This window comes from Myxine glutinosa, chromosome 2, assembly GCF_964187855.1.
Source record: "Myxine glutinosa chromosome 2, kmMyxGlut1.1, whole genome shotgun sequence".
Classification (NCBI taxonomy): Eukaryota; Metazoa; Chordata; class Myxini; order Myxiniformes; family Myxinidae; genus Myxine; species Myxine glutinosa.
Genome location: NC_136262.1, coordinates 27,514,090 through 27,538,667, shown reverse-complemented (window position 1 = coordinate 27,538,667; position 24,578 = coordinate 27,514,090). Strand labels below are relative to the sequence as shown.

Genomic DNA, 24,578 nt, shown 5'->3' with positions numbered 1-24,578 from the left:
TAATTTCTTTCAAAATTTTGGTAGATTAGCAAAACTATACATTTTTGGAATATTCAGAGCATGAGGAATCCAAAAATTAATGTTTACATTTGCGTAGACACCTTTGCGAAAATGACACTCAGGGCAGTGATGAAGATAGTCAGGTTCACTATGTTAACAAATATAATTTCTTTCAAAATTTTGGGATTAGCAAACCTGTACAGTTTTGGAATCTTCAGAGCATGGAGAAGCTGCAAATCAATGTTGGCATTTGCACAGACACCTGCATGGCCGCCATTTTGGATTTTGAAAATGGCCGCCATAAAATACATATTTTGCGCGATCTCGGCTTCTAGTCAACCTAGAGACTTAATTAAATATGCTAATCCTATGTTTTCTGGGTCAAGGAATCCAATAAAGGCCTCAAAATAGTGCTCAGGATTATAGAAAAGCAACAAACAAAGGTAATTGAAAACCATTGTCTTGAATGAGCCCGGGCTCCAGCATGAGACGGACAAAAAGACGGGCAAGACACAAACTCGTCCGAGAAGATATTTATTGTAAAAACCAACTCGGGAACTCTGAAAAGCCCGTTTATCGGGCTGCATATATATCCAAACCAGAAAGCATAACCGAAACCGAAAGCCACGCCTTTCAGGCGAGGCGTGTTTCGGTGGTCACGTGACCGACAGGTGCAAAGGATTATAACCGCACGCGCGGCACGCTTTGGTGGTCACGTGACCAGCCACTCCGGCGCCGAGGTTGTCCGCCGGTGACGTCACCGGCTGCTGGAGCAAGGAGATTCTGCTGCTGGTCTCGCTTGGGGGACCCATGGGTCGCTACAGTCTTTATATTTGTGATATAACTGTATTACATAATACATGATATTGCACGTGCTTTGAAGTTATAGGTTGTTATAGGAAGTTTTTCGGTAGTATCAGATTGAATTATAAGTCCTATACACAGGATCTACGAGGTCTATACCGTTCAGGAATATGCTTTTACAGATCTTCATCACTGTCCTGAGTGTCATTTTCGCAAAGGTGTCTACGCAAATGTAAACATTAATTTTTGGATTCCTCATGCTCTGAATATTCCAAAAATGTATAGTTTTGCTAATCTACCAAAATTTTGAACGAAAAAACATAGTGAACCTGACTAGTATGCACACTCGCCTCCAAATCGCGTTCGAATCTCGACCTAACTTTAATTTTCACGCTGGTGTTTCGTATGCCGGGTGAGGCATCAATGGACGTCTTTTGTGCTGGCATTAGTTGGTCGACATTAAAGATCCCACGGTGTCTTTTGCAAATTTATCGCCGGCACCAACAACAAATTACTAATTACTATCACCTTCAATCGAATGTCAGGCCTGCCCAACCGGTTTGTGAAAGACTTCGGCCAAAAACCCTTTCCAGCGACCACTCCACAAAACGGTGGGAATAATTATGAGCGTTGAAGTAGTAGTAGTAGTAGTAGTAGTAGTAGTAGTAGTAGTAGTAGTAGTGATGGTAGTAGTGTAGTGGTTGTAGTAGTGTAGTATTAGTGGTGGTAGTAGTTTTAGTAGTAGCAGTAATCGTGGTGGTGGTAGTAGTAGTAGTAATAGTGGTGGTAGTAGTAGTGGTGGTCGTAGTGTAGTGGTGCTAGTAGTGTAGTGGTGGTAGTAGTCATAGTGGTGGTAGTAGTTTTAGTAGTAGAAGTAATCGTGGTGGTAGTAGTTTTAGTAGTAGAAGTAATCGTGGTAGTAGTAGTGGTGGTAGTAGTAGTAATGGTAGTAGTAGTAGTGGTGGTAGTAGTCGTAGTGGTGGTAGTAGTTTTAGAGTAGCAGTAATCGTGGTGGTGGTAGTAGTAGTAGTAGTAGTAGTAGTAGTAGTAGTAATAGTGGTAGTAGTAGTAATAGTGGTGGTAGTAGTAGTGTAGTGGTGGTAGTAGTCGTAGTGGTGGTAGTAGTTTTAGTAGTAGAAGTAATTGTGGTGGTAGTAGTCGTAGTGGTGGTAGTAGTTTTAGAGTAGCAGTAATCGTGGTGGTAGTAGTAGTAGTAGTAGTAGTAGTAGTAATAGTGGTGGTGGTAGTAGTAGTGTAGTGGTGGTAGTAGTTTTAGAGTAGCAGTAATCGTGGTGGTAGTAGTAGTAGTAGTAGTAGTAGTAGTAGTAGTAATAGTGGTGGTAGTAGTAGTAGCGGTGCTAGTAGTGTAGTGGTGGTAGTAGTCGTAGTGGTGGTAGTAGTTTTCGTAGAAGTAATCGTGGTGGTAGTAGTAGTAGTAGTAGAGGTAATCGTGGTGGTAGCAGTAGTAGTAGTAGTAGTAGTAATAGTGGTGGTAGTAGTAGTAGCGGTGCTAGTAGTGTAGTGGTGGTAGTAGTCGTAGTGGTGGTAGTAGTTTTAGTAGTAGAAGTAATCGTGGTGGTAGTAGTAGTAGTAGTAGAAGTAATCGTGGTGGTGGTGGTGGTGGTGGTAGTAGTAGTAGTAGTAGTAGTAGTAGTAGTAGTAGTAATCGTGGTGGTGGTGGTAGTAGTAGTAGTAGTAGTAGTAGTAGTAGTAGTGGTGGTAGTAGTGGTAGTCGTAGTCATAGTCGTTGTGGAGTAGTAGTCCTGTTGGGAATTCTTTTACTTGCTTTAACAAAACATTGACCATGTAACCTTGTAAAGGGTATATTAGAAAACAACACCGTTATTGAGTATTGCAATATCAAATATACCATTTTTGTGCCGATTTACAAATTCCGAGCTTATCTAATTATTAATTTATTTGTGATTTTGCCCATTTTGCCAATTATTTTTTTGAAAAAGTTTTTGCCCATTTCCCCCATTTTCTTTTTGTTACATATGCACCAGGGGATATAAGGGAGTGCGGGGGGGGGGGGCTTATATTATCTATCTATAATTCCAGTAATCTCTGTACGTTTGTACGTCTGTACGTCTGTACGTTTGTCTGTGACCGCTGTTTCTCGACAACTACCGGTCCGATATACTTGAAACTTGCCAGGTATATTGCTGGGGACCCGAGGATGTGCCTTTTCACGGTTTGAAATTAATCGGACAAGTACTTACCGAGCTATGGCGATTTAGCCGTTCGCCGTTCGCTTTGCCGTTGCGAATGGACCAAACCATTCATGTAAATAGAGGGGGGGGGGGGGGTTCTGTGGTCGTTCGCTTTGGCTTTGCGAATGGACCAAACCATTCATGTAAATAGAGGGGGGGGGTTCTGTGGTCGTTCGCTTTGGCTTTGCGAATGGACCAAACCATTCATGTAAATAGAGGGGGGGGTTCTGTGGTCGTTGCGAATGGACTAAACCATTCACATCGAATCATCGAATCACATCGAATGGACCAAACCGTTCGCTTTGGACCAAACCATTGCATGTAAATAGAGGGGGGGGTTCTGTGGTCGTTGCGAATGGACCAAACCATTTCATGTAAATAGAGGGGGGGGGGATATAATTTTAGATATATATATAGTACGGGCATTGGCAAGGAACGGGCACCCACGTACGGGCAATGCCCTAGTCTATCTATAATTCCAGTAATCTCTGTTTGTACGTTTGTACGTTTGTTTGTCTGTGACCGCTGTTTCTCGACAACCACGGGTCCGATATACTTTTAACTTGCCAGGTATATTGCTGGGGACCCGAGGATGTGCCTTTTCAAGGTTTCATATTAATCGGACAATTACTTACCGAGCTATGTCCAAAAAACGATTCAACCAATCAGAGAGCAGCGAACTATCGCGTGTGCCGAACGTGGCGGACACACTCTGCCTCGGATGGCACATTTGAGAGCGTATTCATTTATTTCACGTTTGCAAACTATGTTGGCGTTAAACTATGTTTTAAAACTAATAAAAACGAATTTGCGATTCATTCGCTTTCCTGCGCGTTTGTGCACGCGATGGCGATTTCTTTACCAAACTCCGGAAGCCGTTCGCTTTGGACCAAACCATTGCATGTAAATAGAGGGGGGGGATATAATTTTAGATATAGATATAGTACGGGCAATGCCCTAGTTTAAGAAAGGAAGAGAAAGAACGATGCGAGGGGAGTTTAATAGGAGTTAGGGGAAGCAGTTTAGGCAGCAGAAGCAGAATAGTAGTGAATGGGTTTTTTTGGAGTATAACGGGGAAGGGGTGAACAGGGTTTGTTTGGGTGTAGAGGTCCTCCATTTTGTGTATGTAATACATAGATGGCCCCTGTACAGCAAATATATGTACATAAAAATGAACGTTTTATTGCTTTGGTTGGAAAATCGATGCTTTTCATGCATCAATTCCCAAATTCCAAGCATGTTTAAAATATTGAATGCTAAAAAGGTCACAGGACACTGAGCAGGTATATACAGTGCCTTCAGAAAGTATTCACACTCCTTGACTTTTTCACATTTTCTTGTGTTGCAGCCTGAATTTGAAATGGATTAAATTTAATTTTTTGTCACTGCTCAACACATAATACCCCATAATGTCAGAGTTGAATTTCTTTTATAGAAATGTTTACAAAATAATTAAAAATTAAAAGCTGAAATGTCTCGAGTCAATAAGTATTCAACCCCTTTGCTGGGCGAACCTGCCAGAAGGACAACAGTCTCTGCGGCACTTCACAAATCTAGGCTTTAAGGGAGAATGGCCAGACGTAAGCCACTCCAAAGGAAAAGGGACTTGACACATGCCTGGAGTTTGCAAAAGGGCATGCGGAAGACTCGGAGAGCATGTGGCAAAAGATTCTGTGGTCTGGTGAGACGAAAATGGAACTCTTTGGCCTGAATGCAAAGCCTTATTTCTGGCAGAAACTGAGCACAGCTCATCACCCATCTAACACCATCCCTACCACGAAGCATGGTGGTGACAGCATTATGCTATGGGGTTGTTTTTCAGCAGTAGGGACTGATAGACTGTGGTAGTAGTAGTAGTAGTAGGTGTGGTTTGATATCGTCATTTATCCATGACGCTACATGAGCTACAGGTGTGGTTTGATATCTGAGTGTCCTTCTCATGGCCTTAGCCTAAAGAGGCTTCCCCCACAAGGCAGTGGGTAACCGTTACCTTGAACAAGGGGCCCATACCAGGTACTGTCAGTGCAAAGCCTTATTTCTGGCAGAAACTGAGCACAGCTCATCACCCATCTAACACCATCCCTACCACGAAGCATGGTGGTGACAGCATTATGCTATGGGGTTGTTTTTCAGCAGTAGGGACTGATAGACTTGTAATTATAGAGAAAACAATGAATGGAGACAAATCCATGAGGATACCCTGCTTCAGAGTGCAAAAGACCTTGGACTGCAGCGAAGATTTACGTTCCATCAGGACAATGACCCCCAAGGAAACAGCCAAAGCAACACTGGAATGGCTTCAGAACAAGAACGTGAAAGTCCTTGAGTGGCCCAGCCAAAGCCAAGACTTGAGAATCCTTTTGAGAATCTGTGGAAAGATTTGAAGATTGCTCTTCACTGACGCTCTCCGTCCAACTTGACAGAGCTTGATCAAATCTGCAAGGAGGAATGGGAGAAACTCACATAGGCGTAGCAGACTGGCTCGGTTGTCAGTATGATGACGGCTGCCCTTGATGTCCAAAGTGGACACCGTTGTCTGCAGATGCTGCGCAGTGATGCCTAAATTGGTGCCACCACTGACTTTCATGGGCACATTTATCCATGACGCTACATGAGCTACAGGTGTGGTTTGATATCTGAGTGTCCTTCTCATGGCCTTAGCCTAAAGAGGCCTCTCCCACAAGGCAATGGGTAACCGTTACCTTGAACAAGGGGCCCATACCAGGTACTGTCAGCTGTAGCCAGCTGAGCCCAGGAATTGCAAAGGGCAGGGGCATCACTCCCTGAGGTAGCTGAAAAACAGCCATGCTTCTACCCATGATAAACCCTTATCGAGACCATTTTGGAGCCCTTTGGACCACTTAGACTTTCTAATTGGTTAGATTTTGGTGAAGATCCAGATCTGCGTACTGGAGTTTTTTCAATGATTCTTCACCATTGAAAGGTAGGGCCAAATATATAAGAAGATATCACAAAACATTGGGACAGGTTATGACAAAACTAGGTGGATGAGTTGAGGTGACAAGAACAAGCCGATTCGATTTTGGTTCAGGTCCAGATGCAGATCCGGCCTATCAGCGGATACAAAACATAAACTCTTCAGCCTGGTGGAGGTATGTGCCTGACTGAGTGCCCTTCCAGTTGAAATTATACATGGAATTCAAAGAACATTATTAGACAACGGACAAATCAATACGGCATGTGAGTTTTGAAGCTGAGGTCTCAGCGTCATGGGCAATGTGCTCAGATGGGAACACCAAACAAGCCAATCTTGATCGATATTGAATACAGGTCAGCTGTCGTTAGTAGCTTGATTTTAGTATTTTGACATCTCAATCATCGACTCAACAAAATGATGTCAAAATGCAAACTTGCGGCCACATGATCAGTCAAGAAATCCTTCGGTGTTCACATTGATAGACTACTCACACTGACTCTCATCGTTTGTTTACTGTGCGGAAAAGTATTGTGGAGTTTAATGAGGTGCACGGGCTGCCAGAACGTACTTGTGAAATACGATGCGTGACAGTCATCGGCAAGCTGGGTGCGCGACAAGGTGCCTAATGACAAAGGATTAACCCATGGACGGTAGCACCACTGGGGGCACTGCCAAGGGCTGTAGTTATGAGCTCCGGTTTCCCCATTAGTATATTCCAACACAAATACAGCCTGGCAAAGCGGAAACCTGGCTCTTGCTCTGATGTGGCTAGCAGGTTTGCAGTTCTTGTGGCAGCTGCTGTAGCCGTATATCCATAAAGGGGACATCTATGCAATGTCTATGATAATATGAAGAACCACCTTTAGAGGCCATTTTTCACCGCAGAGCGGGGGTTGGCCTTTTTTGGCACCGTGGTCCCCTTTTTAAAGCAATGTTTTATGGCCGGATGCCCTTCTTGCCCACCAACCCTGTTCGTCGCCTCTTGCGACACACAGGGAATTACCAGTGAACTGGTACTCAATTTGCGGACCTCGGAAGGATGACAGGCTGAGTCAGCAGCCCCCCTGGCGTTAATTCAGCGATCGCCCGGGATTCGAACCGAACTCAGGATCTCTAGGATCCCAAGCCGGCACCCAAACGGCTAAGCCAACACCAGGTTAATCTCTATGACAATATGGGGAAATTTTAACCACTTACCCCTTCCCATCTCTCCATCCACCACACCCAATGCCCTTTCCTGTTTGACATGCTCCATACCTGCCACTTTCCCTACTCCTGTGTCCTGCCAAACTTCTTTCCCTTCTCTCCCCTCTCCCCAATTGTTTCCCTATCCTTCTTATTCCCACCTCTCACCTCTTCCTTCTTTACCCACTTTACACTTACTCCCCTTCCTCTCCTCCACTTTACACTCATGATGGGCTGAATTACCTCTAACTATGGTAGATCCATAATTGTGCTGGAACACGATGTGCAGTAAGTTAACAGGAAGTTAGACGTGTGAAGCATTTCCTGTTGTTGCATGCAAGGTGTTTGCAGCAAGATGGAACACTTGAGTCCTAAGTACTCTTGAGGTCAGTCATCGATTTGCCTTATTGTTCAGTTGATCCAAACAACTGCCTCACATGTTCACTTCCATCTGGTCCCTTTTATCTCTTCCCATTCCCTGTGTGTTTACGTAACAAAAAGATATCCCTCAATTATGCTTCCCTATTCCTGAAACAATTCCACTGACATCACTTGGTTTCAGTTTAGTGTTAGCCAGGTTTAATGTTAGCCAGGTTTAATGTGACTCACATTATTCTGGAAATGAATCTCCATGACATTTCTCCATCTCGGCTCATCTACAAGCTCAAGGGCTCACTGTGGCCAATGGCCATGAAGGTCGTACCTTCACCCTTTGGTCATGACACAGCAGCACTCACAACACTGTGAATATATGAACATGCCAAATCAAATCTTGAGCTTTTCGGATGCTTCAATCTAGTCCCTTTTAGCTCTTCACTTTGACCTGAAAAAGGAACTCCTTGACGATATTATGATGATTTGTCTTTACGAAGGCCAAAAACACATTTGCGGGGATCATGACAGTTCTCTTGAGCAGGTGTAGCAGTATAGTAGCTGTCTGGCAGTCAAATTACAGGCCTTTTGATCAGCCTGAAACTCCCACCTGTGGTGTGTGGTAAGAGAAGGAGTACCATTTTCAGTGAAAATGAGCAAAGTCGTCAGTAAAGCTCCTTCAATTTCTTAGCAAAGCTAAATTGCTATGGTCAATTGCGATTGTGTGACTTGAGAACAGTGCTGGATCGTTATTGGTCTCCGACTGGTTTCACGGAGGGTCTAGGTTTGCTGTCCGTCTGTCCATCCGTCGTGTCGTCATGGTGCTGAATCCCTAATTATGACGCTCCCAGTGCATGCATGATGTTAAGTGTGGTCGAGATCAGCCAGAATCTCTCAGAGTTGTCAAACAAACACAACAAATAGTTCATACTTTATTGTACAGATTGCTATTAATACTGTTAATACACCACCGAAGAGTGGATGAATGAAGGTTATGTTTTCACCCCAGTCTTTTTGTCTGTTTGTGAACAGGATATCGCAAAACGTTGTGGACGGATTATGGCAAAACTTGGTAGATGAGTTGGTTAGGTAACAATAACAAAGCTGATTTGATGCTGGTTCAGGTCCAGATCCAGATCTGGCCTATCGTTTGGATAAAAAACGTAAACTGTTCAGCCTCATGGAAGTATGCTCTCTACCGAGTGCCAGTCTAGTTATTGTTATCCCATTAGTGGCACATCATTTGCAGATCTTTACATGGTTACCGAGTTATATTTTGGTCAGCAGGACCAGAAGCGATCTTAAAAAGGCACAGTCGTCAACCCTACACCTGGGGATGCAGCACGAATGGGTACAGCATCTTTTGAATAGATAGTACTGTGCTTTTGAGGAATCCTTCAGATTGGTGTCAGTCTGCTTGGACTCATTATGTGACCTCAAAAACCTCAACATGTTTTAAAAAGTACACCATGTGCGCTTCTGACCCACTCGAGCTTTGGAGGATCACCCTTGTGTCATATATAGATAAGCATTGGAGGACCACCCTTATGTCATATGGAGACGAGCATTGGAGGACCACCCTTATGTCATATGCAGACGAGCATTGGAGGACCATCCTTATGTCATATGGAGACGAGCATTGGAGGACCATCCTTATGTCATATGGAGACGAGCATTGGAGGACCACCCTTATGTCATATGGAGACGAGCATTGGAGGACCACCCTTATGTCATATGGAGACGAGCATTGGAGGACCATCCATATGTCATATGGAGACCGAGACTTCCTCAAAAGGAAACGACTGTGTATTCCAAAGAGCCGGCACACAACTAAACATTGAGCTTCCAACTGAAATATCATACTGTCGTATCGACTAGCTATCATTATTATTGCTATAGATAGTAGATGCAGCTAAACAGTAGATTGCTTGTCTCTTGGCTGGCTATCTCTGGTATGTGACAACTCTGACATAGACCCAGTGGACCTCGGATGAGACTTCCATAGGGAGTCACAGTTGGGAAATTAATGAACCCGTTAATAAATGATCTTCCTGTGACTCAAGGGCATTATAAAGCAGGAGAATTTGAAGGGTTTTCTCATTTACATTTTTGCACATCTTTTCTTCCAATAAATCCAGCTGCAGCCTCCAATTCCGATAGCTCTGCTCCATTTATTTATTTGGATGCTTTCACTTACATTCAGCCTTCGAAGCTCTCCGGTCCAAGTGCATCTTACTAAGAACTCCCCGGTGAGCATCCAAAAGAAATATTTCATTATTTCATCGGAGTTTTCATTGTGACAAACGGATCAGGTCGCAAAAATGTCCGCACAACCTGGCACCTGTCAAGCGCTCTTCTTGATGCTCTCTTTACAAAGCAATGGCCGAGCGACTATTTGAGCGACGGTGTGTCTTGGTCCGAGGGAACCTTTCTCGTCTTTCAGGAGAGAGGTCGTGTGCTTTCGGGTTGCCACTGACCCCTGCGGGTCCTCGCTTTTGCCCTCACTACGTCCCTCGAGTGCCACGGAATTAAAGAAGCCATCCCCACGCCCCAGGCCTCGCTGTATCGATCATCCGGTAACCTGGGACTCATGGCTGAGGCCTCTGGAAAGAAGAATGTTCCTGCAAGGCAGAGAAAATCTCGCATGCACGGAAGGATATGGCTCTACTGAGTCGTTTGGTCGAGACAGGTAACATTGTACGGCTTAAATTACATCGGATCATCTGCACTCGTTTTATTATGGAGTGTATCATCGAAGAAAGATGTCTGATTGGCATGCTGTAAGTGCCTCCTGTGAAAATGCTGCTTTATTCCAGGTTTTTTGGTGTTAACCGGCATAACTGCTACAGAATGAAATGGTCATGTCAGGCTCTTTAAACCCTCCTCAATGGCCTCCCATCTGGCAGCGTGCGGCTGGCTGGATCTCATATGATCCTAGGAGTCACCAAGATCAAGGGTCAGGTTGCAAGGTCAGTCAATCCGTGCAAGCGGCCCAATCATGCCCGGTGTTCGTGCTGATTGGAAAGGGACCTTGAGGGTGAGCTCTTTCATGACCTCTCCTTGGTGTCCAAAATCTGTCAGACATCAAAATCGTCAGGTATCCATGATGAGCGTTGGGTTGGCTATTGTTGGTGATCCTTGAAGTGCTTATCTCTTCAGCAATGGAAAAATTATTGCCGTGAGTAAGTTGGGTTTTTGGGGTTTTTTCTGTGCTGGACGAATGACAAAGATGGCAGATTAAAATGCTGATGCAAGGAAGCAAATGCACAGATTTAAAGGCTCCTTTCAATGAGATTGTCACAACGTTTTCACTCTAGGGATGGCCTGCGATGTCCAGTGCCGAGGCCACGGGGAAGGGGGTTGATCTGCCTGGACAGGTCACGCCCGGGCCGCTCGCGCAAACCCCAGGGCCATCACTCATGTTTATGGCCCATCTGGCCGCATGTCAACTGAGTGGTCAGTTGCCCCTGGCGTTCAGCGGATTTATTTTACGCTCCCCCTGAAGGATGGCCCTTCGCCGGCAGGTTTTACAGCAGCGAGGCCAGCGACAACCGTGCGGATAGGCCTGGGCCGAAGCTTTGTGCTTCGGGCTGCTAGGCAGCCATGACAGATACCCTCTGCCTTGGTTGCCCTACAAGTTAACATACAGGGATTCGAGGACGTTTGGTTAGATGAGGTACAGATCGAAGGAGCTTGGTGAACAATTGTAATAGTTGAAATGCGAAGGCAAAGATGTTGGAAATGTAGAGGTTAGTAGAATAGATAGGTGAAGCGGAATTTGAGAAAGGTATACAATGGCATGCTGAATAGACAGGAACGAGAAAGAGAGAATAAATTGACACTCGAACTGAGCGATGTCTGGAATAAAATGACTCCCAGTTGGGTTTTCACCCCCACCGGAGGCAAACGGAAGGTGAAAGCAACCTTAGGTGTGTGTACGCAAGGTGAAATATCTCGCAGTATGACACGCCATTTGCAAAGACGACAACAACAACAACTTCCAGTGCCTTTCGGTAACTAAAAATGGTGTTTAGTGATCAAAAGGATATTTGGTGCATTGATGCACGACCTTCGTTTCTACACACTTGAAGGCGTCATGTACTCTTGCCGTCGACAAATCATATACAAAACATCATATATCGCTTGCTGATATCCCACACTGGAAGGCGAAAAATACTCAGTGTGCAAGAAAGCATTTCCCATAACTCTACGGCGTGCAGACATATTTTCATCCCGGAACAATCGATACCTGCCGCTTCCTTGCATCATCTACCATGGACAGCTCCAAGCGTGGATGCCAGGCGGCGGTGCAGGTCAGCGCTCCGTGCAAGGCTCGCTACCCCCATCCTCCTATTTTCTAGAATCCTATCAAACAACCCGATGACTGCTTATCTTGTAGGTATCACGTGATTAATCACCGACCGACAGGCGACGTGGTGAGAATCATTTCTTTCTCTTTCTCTCTTTCTCTCTCTCTCTCTCTCTCTCTCTCTCTCTCTCTCTCTCTCTCTCTCTCTCTGTCCCACTCTCTCTTTCTCTGTCTTTCTCTCTCTCTCCTCTCTCCTCTCCTCGCCTCTCCTTTCTCTCTCTCCTCTCTCTCTGTCTCTGTCTCTCTCTGTCTCTCTCTGTCTGTCCCTCTCTCTCTGTCTGTCTTTTAATTTGCTGACATCTCAAGTGTGCCAGCCTCTTCCCTTTCTAAATCCCTCGAACCGCGAACCGTTTCCCTCTCTTACCTGGAAACTCTCTTGCTCTGATTATTCTCTTTCTAGCCAACATCGATCAATGAGTTCTTGAGCCTCTGAGTATTGGAATGCAAAATGGATTTTTTTTCTCCCTGACACCTTTTTATTCTACGATGATCTAAGGCTCATGGAGATCGCTCGTACATATTTCACGTGCATGGAAGGACATTGGGGGAACGGCTACCTTTACTTGAATTCGAAAGACATTCGTAGACAATTAACAAATGCATTCGGTACACTCCGGTGGGGGCTCTTGAGCATTCAGGTATACTGGATTCGAACCTAAAGGATCGGAGCATCGTGAGATGTGTGAACAGGCTCAATGTTGCTGTTTCGTACGTCGCCTGTGCCTGCTGGTTGCATCATTTCTGGAAGCCCTGCAATGCTCCCTGTTACCAGTCATCTGGTACTCATTTTGCTGAGCTCGGAGGATGATGGGCTGAGTCAACCCTCCTGGTGTTAACTCAACGGCTCGACAGGGGCTCAAACGCAAGACCCAAAGATGTCACCAGGGTCTATGAAAGACCTTTATCCTCTTTCACATATTTGATCTCATTACGTCTCCATTCCTTCTGAATACCTACAACTCGGTCCTCGTCAAGTAGATAAAAGGCTCCTTTAGCGAATTCCTCAATCTCATGGTTTAATAATGCGACTAAGTCATGTAAACGTGATGACGTGCGCTTAACGTGATGACGTAGTGAGGCTCTTTGTTGGGTTCGCCCAAGGCTTCGAGGCCACGTTTTTTGTCTTTTAAAGGGTGGAGGAGGATGGTATGACAGCAGCACTTATGGATTGATTGTTGTTGGAGACCCTGAACTAGCCCTTGAGCACTCAAGGAGCTCCTGATACGAGTTGCTCCTGCTGTCTGTGTACATGGCATTAAATATGTATTTAAAATAAATAACTTAAGGAAGATCCAAGCATCGCTTTTTCAATGGAGGTTTGTAAGAATTCCCAAAGAATAATGATAATTAAATGCATCCTTGAACGTTTCTCTGCTTCTCCATGTCAACCACCCTGAGACGTATTCGCCCAGCTTGCAATTAACCCCTTCGATGCCTTAATGCCTTTTTTATGTTCCACGTCAACTTTGAGCAACGGCCACGCCATACGTCATAAGGCACAATAAGTGTGTGCATGGGATGACGTGTGCAGGTGAAAAAGGTTTGGATATAGCGCGTCATTGTAAGGCGATGTGAATGTGAAGTTGTTGGAGAAAATTTGGATAACATGTATTAGTATCACGATTAGTCAATGACATGTAAAGTCAGGTAAATAAATAATGTTAACGAAATGTCATTGGTACGTTTGTAATTTATTCATGTTAATTAAGGAATAACCCTGAATCGTTGTGGCGTGGCAATGGGACAAATCGTGTGTGTGTGTGTGTGTGTGTGTGTGTGTGTGTGTGTGTGTGTGTGTGTGTGTGTGTGTGTGTATGTGTATATGTGTGTGTATGTGTGTGTGTGTGTATATATATATATGTGTGTGTGTGTGTGTGTGTGTGTGTGTGTGTGTGTGTGTGTGTGTGTGTGTGTGTGTGTGTGTGTGTGTGTGTGTATCTGTCTGGACAGACAGGATGTCCTCGAGGTATGCACACACATCTCTAAGTTGTCTACCCTGGATTCAAATCCGGACGTTAAACTGGGTGCCCCTTCCGCCGGAATTTGGTGGTGGACGTTAAAGATCCCCACGGTGTTCTTCGCGAAGAGTCGGCGAGTCATCGCCGGCATCCTGACTAAAATTCCAAATCATAACTATACCGTTGGGATAGGGGAGGAATGGCAAACAGCATGACCCCAGCGAGGCCTGGAAACTACTTCGGCAGAACCAACGCTCTGTGTCACGAGTATGGTAGGTACACCGGATCGGATCGGATCGGGATTATATAACCAGATTCAGGGGTATATAATGGCTGGAGTGTCCCTTATGAGTCTGGGAGGGCTGTGGTTCTAAATCCCGACCAGGTTACACCAAGATTCCTGCTTCCTGGCTTGAAGCTCAACATTTAATAAGATAGATCAATGCTGGGTATGCAGACAAACAATGCTGGGAGGGCAATGGCAAACCACCCAGTGTATCCCTTGCCAAGAAACTGCTTCGGCAGTACCGCACCAACGCATTATATAAGAGGTTGGTGCATCAAAATATATAAATGCCTGCATTTGCAAACAAGGTGTTGGCCAGGTGAGCACTGAGGTTCATTTCGCACAGATGAAAATGCAAGTGATGGAGTATATTGTTATATAATGGTGCGGTTTTTTATTTATTTATTATCAGGAGAAGTGCACGCAATTCCGATCAGGCGATCTGTCCATTTCCACGGTTGCACTGAGAGGCCTTTCAGTCTGGCGAGGGAAGGCTTCCGGCTAATTCCTACCCTCGTGGTTACGCCATCACCCGTAGATAGCCACCGAGAGAGGCCGGGCACTCTCCGTGCTCTTTGGATGCCTCCGGAAAGATTGTGGCCAAAATCGGATCATCTCGGATAATGGTTTCCAGGTTGTGTACGCTGAACGGTGCACAATAACTGAGAAAGGTCAAAGGTCGGACGGGTGTGACCACGACGTCACGTGACCCATGATGTGACGTGGTGAGGTGTTCTTGTTCCGATGTTGTTCAATGCGTACACACTTCTAAAATGTTAACACCTCAACCTCTTCGGTATATAAAGGGACCTTGCTTGCATCAGAGATGCTGTTTTTACCTGCGATATGTCGCAGATCTACAGGAGATTCACCTTTCTGTTGTTGTTGTTGGTGTTGTTGTTGAAAGTGTTGCTGTGTTTTGGGGTTCTTGACTCTTGTTGGCGGTCGATTTTTGAAATGTGCACCCATTGGTCAGATAGCTGCCAGACCACGCCCACATCTGTAGCTTGACTCCACCCACCATCGTCCTGAGACGAAATGATATGGCCGCCATCTTGTTTATGGAGCCGAGCACATTAGGCCTATATAGGCCTCTGCTGATTATAATACACTGTCCGGCTTTGTTTGGGTCGAGTGTTAAATGATCAGTAACGTTTAATCAAGCCCTTACACGTCTCCCTAAAAACATAGCGTTACATATTTGTTGAATAGCGTTCGTGTGTTTCTCAATCGGCCCGTTACTGGATTTTTAAAGATACTTCAGTCGCGCTTAATGACAAAGTCCCTTTACCTCGAATGACAATGCACAGTTTTTTTTTAATGACAAAAAGGTTTATTACCACAGAGCGGGATGGTGGAAACGTGGGACGTGAATACACATCTGACGTTCTTGAGGCCCGACTCCGAGCCCAGATCTACTGTGATGTATAGAGGATAATAACATAACCCTTCCTGTCACTCTTGTTCGGAGTTGGTTTATTACCACAGAGCGGGATGGTGGAAGCGTGGGACGTGAATACACATCTGACGTTTTTGAGGCCCGAGCCCAGATCTACTGTGATCTATAGAGGATAATAACATAACCCTTCCTATCACTCCTATTCGGAGTGGGGTTTATTTTTTACCACAGAGAGAGCGGGATGGTGGAAACGTGGGACGTGAATACACATCCGACGTTCTTGAGGACCGAGCCCAGATCTACTGTGATCTATAGAGGATAATAACATAACCCTTCCTGTCACTCTTGTTCGGAGTTGGTTTATTACCACAGAGCGGGATGGTGGAAGCGTGGGACGTGAATACACATCTGACGTTTTTGAGGCCCGAGCCCAGATCTACTGTGATCTATAGAGGATAATAACATAACCCTTCCTATCACTCCTACTCGGAGTGGGGTTTTTTTTTTACCACAGAGAGAGCGGGATGGTGGAAACGTGGGACGTGAATACACATCCGACGTTCTTGAGGACCGAGCCCAGATCTACTGTGATCTATAGAGGATAATAACATAACCCTTCCTGTCACTCTTGTTCGGAGTTGGTTTATTACCACAGAGCGGGATGGTGGAAGCGTGGGACGTGAATACACATCTGACGTTTTTGAGGCCCGAGCCCAGATCTACTGTGATCTATAGAGGATAATAACATAACCTTTCCTATCGCTATCACTCCTGTTCGGAGTGGGTGTACTCGTTGCCTGAAACCAGACCCAGACCCGTCAGAGCCGTACATGAAGACCCTTGGAGAAGAATTTTATAATACCGTACGTACCTTCAACAGCAAGGATGAGGGAGTTGAGTGGACAGAGGTGAAAAAATATACATTTTGTGTTGCAGGTTGAAACCACAGTTTGGTCATTCTTGTTGAGGATGAGGAAGACATGAGAAGGGTGCTTGTCTCCTTTCCTCCGTCACCGAAGGTGGTTGTTGGAGGTTCTATTTTCGCCCCTGTTTGTTTTTCTGTGAGCACGATATCTCGATAAGTTGTGGACAGATTGTGACAAAACCAGGTGGATGAGCTGGTTGGATGATAAGAAAAAGCTGATTCGATTTTGGTTCAGGTCCGGATCCATGATCTGGACGATCAGTGGGATACAAAACGTAAACTGTCCAGGCCGGTGGAAGTACGTGCTCTACCGAGGGTGTTGTAGTTGCTCCTGGGTTTTCTATCCGCACTCCATGCACGAATTTTTTCAGTTTACCTAGAGAGAAGGTGATGAAACAAAGCAACCTGTAAGTAAAATTGGCTTGAGAGGCTAAATGTTGGTAGAAAGGAATTTGGGTAAGAATGGAGTGTGACTTGATATGATGGTGCACCACACCCTTAGTCCTGGAGGGAATAGTGGGATAAAAATAAAACAGCTTCAGGAAGATGAGTCCACAGATGGGAGAACTGGTGAGGTGTGCAGTCAGCACGGATGTTTGGAGTTTAATCAGGTGGGTTGGGGTTACCTGAAGAGCGCGTGCATCCTGGAGTATGTAGGGAGGGTTGGAAGACTGAGAGAACAGAGGAAGCTAAACTGGAAAGGCAGTAAGAAACAGAGGACACTTCCGGCATATACATTGATGTAGATGCCTCGCTCTGCCTTGAGAAATACCAGGATGAGGGTTTATAGTGAGGTTGAGGTTCCAACCCATCGAGACAGCTTACAGGTGAGTGCACACCTCTCAGCTATCCTGCCAACCACATTATTGGCAATGCCAATTTTTTATTTGGAAAAATATTTTGCAAAATGCATTGAAGCAACATGACCTCTATTACTATAAGGAGAAAATGAGTGTGTGTGTGTGTGTGTGTGTGTGTGTGTGTGTGTGTGTGTGTGTGTGTGTGTGTGTGTGTGTGTGTGTGTGTGTGTGTGTGTGTGTGTGTGTGTGTGTCAGTGTCATGCCTTATTCTAAAGGGTGTTGTAGAATAACAAACAATTTGCCATTGGAAAGCTAGAAATTGATTTACTCATAACAAAAATTTGTGTCCGTTTAATCACAGGAGTTCCTATTTTAAAAACCTGTCTTTCTGGGAGGGAAGAGGAAGAAGCAGGATTTAGAGCTTTAATGTAGCGATTCAAGCGGTACCATTTTTTTATTATTTTATGACAACAAGAACGCTTTAGAATAATGCGTGACAGACGACCTCAACCATCCCAAAGGTTTACCTGCATGACGTATTTCAGTCCAAAACACAAGCCTGAGGGCCTTCCCTCAACACGGTCCACTCTACGCCATTCTCTTTAATTTGGGATAAGTTCACCTCGGGAATTTTTCCATTATGACTCTCCATCGATCGATTGTGGTCCGGACTGAATCAACGATTGTAATTTGATTACCCTACATCATTACTTCCTGTCCAAATACACATCATAAGATAGTGTACTTATGATTTATGTACAAACAGCCCAAATTTGACACCATCATTCCATGCATATCCCAGATGGTCCCCTTCGCTCTCGTCTCCTCCTCACATTCCTTCCCCATTTCTCACTAATTCCCTTAACACCCATCCTTCCTCCCTTTTCACCGTTCTCCCCTACAATCCCTCCTTTTTCTCAATTGTCTTATTTTTAGCACACAAAATAATAAATAGTAATACTTCTTGAAGCAATAGAAAAATATATGATAGCACGGAAGAAGAACACAAACAACAATAACAGCAACATTAACAACAACAACAACTACATGTTATAAAAGATCCTTTTTTTGTGTTTTTGAAAGAAAGATTTTTGTGTTTCACTTCATTTTACATCCTCATTGAGACTCACAGAAAGACATGGAATATGTTTGTGAAGTACCAGTGTGAAGTACACCAGAAGACCTGGGTTTGATTCCTGGTTTGGGCATGTAATTTTCCCACATATGTTAATTAATTAGTTTTAATCCTGTTCATTTATTTAATTGTGTTTCTACACCCCCAGTGGTGTTTGTAATAGCGGACATGGATTTGTGCCCCCCCATTGGAGGAAGACCCTCTCGTGAGCAGGCCGTTGGTACTCCTATGGTTGGCAGCGAATGCTCTGGAAGCGTTGACGGAAAGAGAGTGGCAATCATATGTATGGGAAAATTGCATGCTTGGTCAGGGTCACCCAGACAGCTCAGGTGGCAGCGCACAGGTACGGTTCACCAGAGGACCTGGGTTCGATTGTTGAGTGTGTAATTGTGTGAGTGTGTAATTTTCCCACATATGTAAATTAATTATTTAATCAAAGGATTTTTTGCAATATTGGATTGCAATGCACTCCCTTACCCCCTTTCCCCCCAACCCTTTTGATTTTGTCATTGCCACTTCTTTGAGCTATCACAGTGGGTGCGTGGGATTTATAAAGGAAAGTAGTGTGACATTTCCCATTTCATGCGGTTTCCTTGACTTTCCTGTTGATCCATCTCCTCTAACGGGGGTCGTGTGCAGTGGGGGTACACCGACGAGGTCACAATTAGAGAAAGAGCTAGCCCCTTGCAGTAATGGCTCTCTCCACTTATCAGCGAGGCTGTGACCCTGTGTTAACAAGCCGCCAGCCCAGCACGCCTGCACACCGCTATTAATTTACCATCTGCTGCTGGTAAGCCCGGCACGTTGTGATATTTCTGTGACTTGAAGGACTTGGGACCATGTGCATGGTGGCCTTTCTTATTTCTAATAAGGTTAACGTAAATAATGATGTCATAGTGCATGAGGGGAAAAAAAGCACTGTGGGAAGAATATAGACAAGCAGTGCTTTATTTACTTTTGGAGCATGGTCGCGGACGCTCAGATCGATGACTGGTGTTGTTAAACTCTTACATATTTATGGAGCATCTTCATAATACGTATGCAAAAAGGCAAAGAGGCAGAAATTTTCAACCCCACTCCACCCTCCCATATGTCACATCCACCCCATTTCACCACCTTGCTTATTTCCTCTCCTCCCAGCCTCCTTTCCCTTTTCTCTATCCTCCTTCCCAAATTCCCACCCTTCCTTTATCTCGTTTATCCTCCCTTTTACTTCTCTCAATGTTATTTTTCTCAATTGACTTGTCCCCACCCATTCCCCCTCCATTGCCTATAATATGGAGAAGGGACCCTACCTTCTTCCTCATCTTTCCCCACCATTTTGCACCACACTCTTTCCCTTCTAACATTCACCAATTCACGCCACATCCCACTCTTCCCCACACCCTTGATTTATACCTTTCAGACGATCCAAGTCCATGCCGGAGCTGTGTCGGCTGTTGCTTTCTCACCCAATGGCCACCATATGGCAACATACTGCAGAGAAAGAAACCAGCTGTGTGTGGTTCAGGTACTTCCGACATATATTGGGGTCAAAGAATAATTGACTGTTATCACAAAACTAGGAGTTGAACATTAACACAACTTCTCAACATGGCCCAGGAATTACGATCCTTCACCGAAACGATGGTGGATACTTCGAGTCCTAGGAGGACTCCGTTCCACCTTCTGAAACCCGAGTTATGGGGATAACAATCGACAGACACACACAAACACACATCGAATTACTTTGTTTACCATGATGCATAGACAATTCTGAAAGAGGTTTTTTGATTTTTAAACATGGCCTCAAAAAATGGCTTCACTTCCTGTTTAATGATGTCACCTTCCTTTTTTTTAAATGTTTGGTGTCCATTATGTTGATGCTTTACATATTCATCTTCGACATTATTCAACTGGGCTTGTAATCTTGTTTCATCGGTTGCAAGGTAATTTTTCATCGGACATGAACTCTGCGGATGCGATTTATTGGACATTCTTGCTAAACTTTTGACTCTTCTCGTTCAATCAGCTACTTGGCGACTTTCGATTGTTTCCTGTTGCGTTTCCAATTTTCCGGACAGCTTGTCGCAGCACCGTGGCCAAGTCTTCGTAGTGATTGTAACCAGCAGCTGCAGATTGCTAAGCGGATTGCGATACCTAATTAGTGCAACACGCAGGCCCAGTTGGAACTAGAAATTTGACACCAGTGTGTTTCCAGCTTCGCCCGAAGTTTGTGGGGATAACAAGGGTCTTCATTTTGATGGCCACTGTTTAGAGTTTTTTTTCTCAAACCGCAGGCAGAAAAAGAAACCTATGGTAGCGATGCTCCGATACACTTTGTAAATCAATGAATTGGCCACTTAAAAACAAAGGGAAAAGCAAGCTTAGCCTAGGCTATGCCAGTGGCCCTAGCTTGGCCATCCATCGAACCGGAACAGTAGCTACTCAAGCGAATGGTTTTATTCACTGCGGGACCATCCCAAGGGACCCCGGAAAGTTTAGTAGCTCGAACAATGTCAGAAGGGCGGTCATGTTTCTAGCCCAGGCAGAAAAGTTGGAACAATTGGCTTGACCTCTGAACGTTTCTCCTTCCTTACATTCATCCCCCTTTTCTCTCTCCCTCCCCGCAACACGATTAAGGTTCACGACAGCCTTCGGAGGGCGCTGAGCAAGCTGAAACCCAGAGATTTCCATCAGAAGCACAAAGATCACATGACCAGACTGCAGTGCACCAAAACTCTGCCCTTACCACCTATTCCACCAGACACCCCACCAGCTTCCTGCTCCCCGAACCATTCCTTACTGACCTGGTGCTCTAATCATCAGGTGTGCCTGCGGCCTTGTGCTGGCCAGGAGTACATTTTTAAAATATGATGGCTGGCCGTAAAGACCATCTCCTGATATCAGTCACGTGACTGATTTTGTACAAAAAGTTTCTACCACTGATTAGTCACTTCGGTTGTTTGATTTTCATGTGCAACGTCTTAGGGAAACTCCAACGAGGTGTTCGTAGAGAAAGACATTTATTGATTTACAGTGAAAATTCCTTTAATTGGAAATTAAATTCTACGGGAGATTTTCATTTCCAACTCTCTTTGAGCTTTGATTTTGGATAACCTCTTTCCTAATGTATGGCCTACATATGTCGGAGTGAAACACCATGTGCACACAAGGGAACGTCGCACGTTCGATGCAATCTGCGGAAGTACACAAAATATTTTGCATTGCGTAAAATGTAGTTTGGAACACCAACACATTAATGGCTGAGTCAGGAAGTAAGTTTCCCTATACAGGATATTACTAAAAGTATTGGGACGGTGAAAAGGATATGCAGGGGATATTCATTCATAACCTGTGGCCATCTTTGAGGAACTCTCCTCCATGCTTCAAGTCAACCTCACCATTTGGCCACTGTCACATACGTCCAGCTTCACCATACATTTCCTCACAAGTTCTCCAGGTTCTCTTTGTAATACCACACCATTGCTCATTCAAAGCAAGTGCAGGTTCAGGGTCGTTTGTGCTCCATTGACTGCAGGCCTCAGGCAGCATTCTAATATGATCTCACCAGGTCATTTGGTTTAAGTCAGGGCTCCAGCTTAGCCATTGCAAAAATAGAGTCTAGGCTCACAGGGAAACTATAACAGAGAATGGACCAGGACATACCAGAACAGAAATAGGGTGTTGTGCGGGGGGGACACAACAGCAGGATAGAGGGAAACGTGGAGGGACGAGGGATGTGGGGAATAATGAGATCAAGGGGAGGACACAGCGGGTGAAGAAGATGGACACATTTCCTTGTTTTTAAAACTTTGCTCTTTAACCCGCATTAGTGCAGCGAGGTTCCTGGAAATGATGGAAGATGCAACAATTCTCAATGTAGTCGTTTATCAAAGCCTGTTTTTGCGGTATTGACCAAAACGTCACAACAAGACACCTTTATGAAGCACAGTCTGCTTTGAATTGTGGGAAAATAAATATGCATCTCCAGGTTGGTGCACACTTTTGCACTCAAACCTTCAACAAGTAAAGGGACCATTTCAACTTTGGGAGTGCTGTCCCAATTTTTCTTTTTCATAATTCACTGTGTCGTCAAATTCCAAAGCATTTCTAATTGAATACACGTCACATGTAAATCTGGGAAGGCAATGGCAAACCACCGAGTGTAACCCCTGGCATGAAACAGCTTCGGCAGCGCCCACGCTACGCGAAGAGTGTGGCGCATCAAATAATATGTAAATAATTACATAGCAAGGTTTTTGATTGAGACGTGACGACATGAAATGGACAAAAAAGCGTGTTTATGAGGACGTTCGACGAAGTCAGAGTAATGAGCTACGATAGTTCAAGACAAGTCGATTTTGTGTTGTTCGGTACATTTTCCCTCAACTTCAGAGTTGATTGACCCTTAACCCTTGACTCATTTGCTCGAGCCATTTCTTCATCAGTGGACATGCAGGTGGTACTTGAAATGTCAAAAGCACCGGGAGCTACCATTACGGGTGGTGATACAGTCACGAATGTCGGCCTACATAACAGAGGCTTTGTGGAGGAGCACATCTTTGGTCATCGTCCCTCAGCGTTTGTCCTTGATTGCCTGCTGTGCTTTCAATGTATTAGGCAGGTGTAATGTCCCCTTCATGATCCAAGTTTTGTGAGGCATGTACTCAATCAGAACGATTGATTTCCTTGGCATTCAGAAAAAAAGAGGCCATCATTTTTTTTCTAGCTGGAGGATGCAAGATTTGTCTTAGACTAGACGGATTTATGGAAAAAGGCCATGTATAAGCTTCTAGGTGCATTTTTGGGTAAAAGTTGGGAACCTCACTTTTTAACATAAATAGGGTATGCTGAATTCGATTAACCCGGTTCCCAAGCCGAATTTTGAGGGATTTTTTGAGTTTTGAATAAACTGCTGAAGAACTTGGGCATTGGTGAACTCACAGAGGAGACGATCAAATCTGCAGCAGCGTTCGTCTGCAGAATATATAATGTGCACAGAACAACCTCTGTTGATTCAGCATGACATCTGTTATTCTCCAAGACAGGTAAACCAGAAGCAATGTCACCGACAAGTGATGCTCTTCATTTCCATTTGATGCGAGTACACTATCAAGCCATGGTATGGAGAAATGCTCATTATGCCATACCTGACCTTCCCGCACCTGTGGAAATGGGATGGAAACGTGGTGATTCAGGACTAGAGCCTATTCTGATGTCACTGAGTCCAATCCAAGAAAGTTGCCTCGAGATGATTTGTTGTGCATGCCAGAAGCAATGCAAGACTCGACGCTGCAAATGTCGCTATTCAGAGTTGAGGTGCACATCAATGTGTGCCTGTCAGCAACAGAGTGATGATCAGACTCCTTGTATGAATTTGATGTAGTCTGGCAAAACAACATGTGTGACATTCCTGAATGTTTGTTCTTCATGGCCATGTATACTTCATTTTTGAATAAATGGTTGTATGAAACATTGTCTTATCAAAACCATTTCCCATTTTATAGTGTCCAATTTCAATATCAGTTTGAATGTCTCTTTCAATATGTCGCCAACCATAATATAGACTAGACTGATTTATGAAAAAAGGCCATGTATAAGCTTCTAGGTGCATTTTGGGGTAAAAGTTGTAAAGTTAAAGTAAAATACCTGCATGTATATACATGATATATAAATGCTTGTTCAAAGAAATTGTCCAAAAATGACAATTTGGCGGCCATTTTGTTTGTGCTAATTAGAAGGTCAAAATCTCAAAATTCGGCTTGGGAACCGGGTTAATCGAATTCAGCATAACCTAATTATGTTAAAAAGTGAGGTTCCCACCTTTTACCCAAAAATGCACCTAACATTCACATTTCTCAGAAAGCCGTGCAGTCTATCTGGTGGAGGTGATCCTTTTGGTTACCTGAGGTAGATTCCAATCTGGTTTCACGGTCTCAGTGGTGAAGCCGCATGTTGGCACCAGTTACCGGACGAGTGATAAAGTCAGCTCGATCTGCATTGAACACTTCAATAAATGTATTGCTCGATGCCAGTCGCTGCTCCTGATCAGTTTTGAGGTTTCAGTGGACCCATCTTCCTGAACAAGGACGTGCACAAGTGGCTCACGAATTAATATGAAAACGTTGCCTTGAGAAATTCCAAGTGTTGTGGATATTTAGATGACCATCACATGACAATCCTCAATGATTAATGCTTTGACCAAGGCAAGG

General features: G+C 44.5%; 1 protein-coding gene across 3 annotated transcripts in view; it reads left to right on the top strand.

The window, feature by feature from the left end:
* Nucleotides 1-23,839, top strand: part of LOC137421956 (WD repeat-containing protein 7-like) — a 523,854-nt gene extending 500,015 nt beyond the window's left edge. For all 3 annotated transcript variants that reach the window (XM_068108572.2, XM_078773034.1, XM_068108574.2), the window contains 2 exons: nucleotides 19,790-19,894; nucleotides 21,007-23,839. In XM_068108572.2, the coding sequence (XP_067964673.2) occupies nucleotides 19,790-19,894; nucleotides 21,007-21,240 (339 nt within the window). In that variant the 3' untranslated portion in view covers nucleotides 21,241-23,839. The remainder of the gene's footprint in view (nucleotides 1-19,789; nucleotides 19,895-21,006) is intronic.
* The last annotated feature ends 739 nt before the right edge of the window (nucleotides 23,840-24,578 follow it).